General features: G+C 37.1%; 1 protein-coding gene across 2 annotated transcripts; it reads left to right on the forward strand.

Moving 5' to 3' along the window:
- Positions 1-428: 428 nt before the first annotated feature.
- Positions 429-3,329, forward strand: LOC108486489 (serine/arginine-rich SC35-like splicing factor SCL30A). 2 transcript variants are annotated; one of them, XM_017790566.2, is made up of 5 exons: positions 430-808; positions 1,151-1,228; positions 2,107-2,271; positions 2,587-2,727; positions 2,834-3,329. In XM_017790566.2, the coding sequence occupies exons 1-5, from the start codon at positions 666-668 to the stop codon at positions 3,090-3,092; spliced, it is 786 nt and encodes a 261-aa protein (XP_017646055.1). In that variant the 5' UTR covers positions 430-665; the 3' UTR covers positions 3,093-3,329. The 2 variants fall into 2 exon arrangements, with proteins under 2 accessions (XP_052885800.1, XP_017646055.1); XM_053029840.1 differs by lacking the exon at positions 2,587-2,727 and having other exon boundaries at positions 429-808.
- The last annotated feature ends 432 nt before the right edge of the window (positions 3,330-3,761 follow it).

Here is a 3,761-nt window from a genome sequence, read left to right on the forward strand (position 1 = left end):
ACACCTATGTGGGTGAATATAAATATTATATATTATAAAATATATTTATAAAATTATTTCAATTAGTGGAATGATAAGAGATTTTCATATGAATTTATTAATTTTGTGTTCAATTTTAAATAATATTTTCAATTATTTTATTTGAAAATTATTTAAATATTTAAAGATTAATTAAAAGTATAAAATATTAAAATATCATTATAATAATATTAATAAAAATATTTTAATAAATTTATAATTGAATTAGTATCAAATTTGACTAGTAACATAAGTGATTTTATATAGTAAATATATTTACAGTTAAATGAGCCAACAAATTGAATTGGGCGGACTCGAGCGTAGTGAAATTTGTAGAGCCTAGACTCGGCACGGGCCAAGCCTATTAAGAACTTTGACTATCAACTAGGCCTAGCTCGAATGTTAATACGCGTGGCGCGAGCAAAGAAAGGCTATAAGACAAAAAGGAAAACTCCAGAGATCTATCCCATTCACTTTCCCTTCCCAAACCCTAATCTTAGCCTTGGCCTTTGCCTCTGCTGCATACAATCCACAGCCGTTTAACTTCTCCTTTTCTTCAACCCTCGCCTCCACCTGGTTTCTCCCATCTTCTTCTCCTCTCTTTGAATATCAAGGTTTTGCAGATTGTTCCACTGTTCTTTTCCTAAATGAGAGGCAGAAGTTATACTCCATCTCCGCCCAGAGGCTACGGCCGGAGAGGACGGAGCCCTAGCCCCAGAGGCCGCTACGGTGGTCGCGCTCGAGATCTTCCTACAAGCCTTTTGGTTCGCAACCTCCGCCATGACTGCAGGTTTCTTCTGCTTCTCCCTCCGTGTTCCTTTTGGACTTGTATTATCAGCTCTTCTAATTTCTTCTGCGTTTTGAAATTTGTTATTATGGCGAAATATATTTTTCGCCTAGTTTCTTTTTTAATAATTTGTATCTTATCCTCATTTATGTGAGTACTATAGTTTCTTCTTCTGCCTTTTCTGAATGAACCATTGAATTGTAGCAATTGTTTCTTTGGGGGAGGTTATTTATTTGCTGTGAAGTTTCAAATCGTTTTTTTTTTGTCTTTGATAATGTAATGGGACAAATGATTGATTATTTACGTCCCACTTGAAGCATTCAGATATGGTTTTTGCTTTTGCAGGCCAGAAGACCTCCGCAGGCCATTCGAAAGATTTGGCCCTCTTAAAGATATATATCTGCCCAAGGATTATTATACTGGGTAAGGAAATATTTGCTGCCATATTAAATTTAAGTTGTTTAGATATATTTAATTGTTTTGCTTCTTCCTCTCCTTTTTCCCTCATTCTCTGGACTTGAAACATTCATTCTTGATAGAATCAGAAACATGTATTCTTTTAACCTTTCCGTGGATTTTGTGTGGTATAGGCCATCAGCCATGTTTGGCGACGTTTCATTCTTTTTGGAACCACAGAATACTATTGTGTTAACTTTTTTGCTTTACACTTTTATTATTTCTTCTTTCTTCAAAAATATTTATGATTTCTTTTAGCAAATTTATAACTTCAATAATTTGATAATTTCATTGGGGGATCGTCAATTGATAGATTTATGGTTCTTCAAAATTCTCATTTCAAATTTTAGGGGTTCATGCGAAGTTTTTAAAACCTGTATTTTTTTCTCCCTGTGCTTTTACCTAGCACGCCCTGCTAATGCTCCTTCCTCTGAATATCCATTCCGATGGTGGGGCATTTCTTTAAGTATACTCTTTTATAATCACAAATTGGGTGTGTTAATTGAAGTTCTTGAGGTTTAACAGTGAAATTAAAGTTTTGAAGACATCAATCAAGTAAATAGAGTTCTTTTGAAGATGATGTTAGTGGTAGTGACGCTTGGAAGAAAGTTGGTTTGAATACATTGTGAAGATGTTCCAAGTCTTGAAGAATTTCAAGTGATCTTTAAACTGATACTTGCAAGGTTAGCAGGCAAGTGCTTGCTTTTTCATGCTTATGATGATCTTCCATATTACTGGGGATTATGTTGGAAACATCATTGGAAAAGGTTATTGGTCGGTATGGTCCTTGTTAGATTTTATTTTCTGCTGTTGCCTTACACTGACTCTTTCATGTAATTCTTCAGGGAACCTCGGGGGTTTGGTTTTGTCCAATATGTTGATCCTGCTGATGCTGCTGAAGCCAAATACCAGATGGATGGGCAGGTTCTTCTTGGTCGAGAGTTGACTGTGGTCTTTGCTGAAGAAAACAGGAAGAAACCAGCTGAAATGAGGCACAGAGAGCGAGCAAGGTAGGGTTTTCAATATATTTAAGGAGCTGTACTTATGTTTTTGGACAGTTTCAAGACACATTTGGCTTCCATTTATTAAGGGGGAGTTATTTCATTGTCTAGCTTCCAAATACAATAGTTGGTTGATTTATTGCTCTGAACCTGCCATTTGAGCATTTCTAGTCCTGACCTCATCACTGGCTGAGTGTTATCTCATCCTGCTAAACATAAATCCCATGGAACAAAGAAATTTCCTAGGAAAATTTGGATTTGCTTTACATTTCTTAGGAAAGTTGTGCTTTCCTTTCTTTCAACTTTCAATGTTTACTGTCACAGAGGAGGTCGATATCGTGATAGGAGAAGGTCCCCTCCTCGTTACTCTCGTTCGCCTCGATATTCACGGTCTCCACCTCGTCATGGGAGATATAGGTCTCGAAGTCGTGATTATTCACCTCCTAAAGATAGGCATTACTCGAGGTAGTAGATGTGTTTCTTCCATAGCTCCAAAAAACATTCCCCTTCATAGGTTTTTGCTATATATATGTGAAATATAATGTAACTTTATGATGTTTTTCCTAAGCAGATCAGTTTCACCCCAAGATGGACACTACAGCCGAGATAGGTATTCACGTTCTCCACCATACAATGTCTCGAGGAGCTGTAGCCGGAGTCTAGAAAGGGGCCAAGGCCCAAGCCAGGGAAGAAGCCGAAGCCCTAGACGGAGCAGAAGCCACAGCCCAAGAGAAGCTGGAAGCCCAATCAGAAGCAGAAGCCGTAGCCGGAGTCCATACCATGAGGAATACAAGAGGGAACTCAATGGAGAAAGGTCTCCCAGTCAATGATATTGTGCTGCCATCTTTTGTATTGTTTGGTGTATTTGATGATGGATGCTGGTGTTTGAACTTAAAGTTTGGATATTTTCAAGGTTTTAGAGTCCAACTGGTTATGTTGAAAAGAGTTATTGCAGCTGAGATTCTTTCGTAAGGCCGTCTGTTAACTAGTAATCAAGTACTGAAATTGAGGAACTGTTTTGCCCACAATTAGTTGGTGACTTATTTATAGTACAATTTGTTAAAACATGCAGGTAGTTTTAGCTTGCTTGCCTTGTGTTCAGATTCTTGTTCTCCCATTGAAGGAACGATTTGATCTGAAGCGCAGGATAATTAGTTTTTGGGTTCTTGAAGAGGTGGGGGGAAAAGAGTTATGCTTGGAAGGGGTTTAAATTTTAATATACCCACCCTCACAGCTACAGCCTTTGTTACAGGTCATTCTTCTGAGAACGGTAGTTATTATTATTCCTTTTTTATGACTTTCTAATTCTGTACTGTTTTTTTTCCTCAATAAATTGTGGTGGGTGGAATAATTGGTTCATGTGAAGGAGGTTATTCGGTATTGTCTGATAGATCAAATATAGCGAAATTTTATCTTACTCATTGCTTGCTGAACGGTATTCTACAAATCAAGAAATTTGGAAGAATGGTAAACTATTTAAAAATGTGACATTTATGATA

This window comes from Gossypium arboreum, chromosome 6, assembly GCF_025698485.1.
Source record: "Gossypium arboreum isolate Shixiya-1 chromosome 6, ASM2569848v2, whole genome shotgun sequence".
Taxonomy (NCBI): Eukaryota; Viridiplantae; Streptophyta; class Magnoliopsida; order Malvales; family Malvaceae; genus Gossypium; species Gossypium arboreum.

Bases quoted from the DNA above. Each gene is read 5' to 3' on its own strand.
- LOC108486489 (XM_017790566.2), top strand. From the start codon at position 666: ATGAGAGGCAGAAGTTATACTCCATCTCCGCCCAGAGGCTACGGCCGG. The intron at 1,229-2,106 runs GTAAGGAAATAT...GTAATTCTTCAG, and splicing joins CCCAAGGATTATTATACTGG to GGAACCTCGGGGGTTTGGTT. The intron at 2,728-2,833 runs GTAGTAGATGTG...TTTCCTAAGCAG, and splicing joins AAAGATAGGCATTACTCGAG to ATCAGTTTCACCCCAAGATG.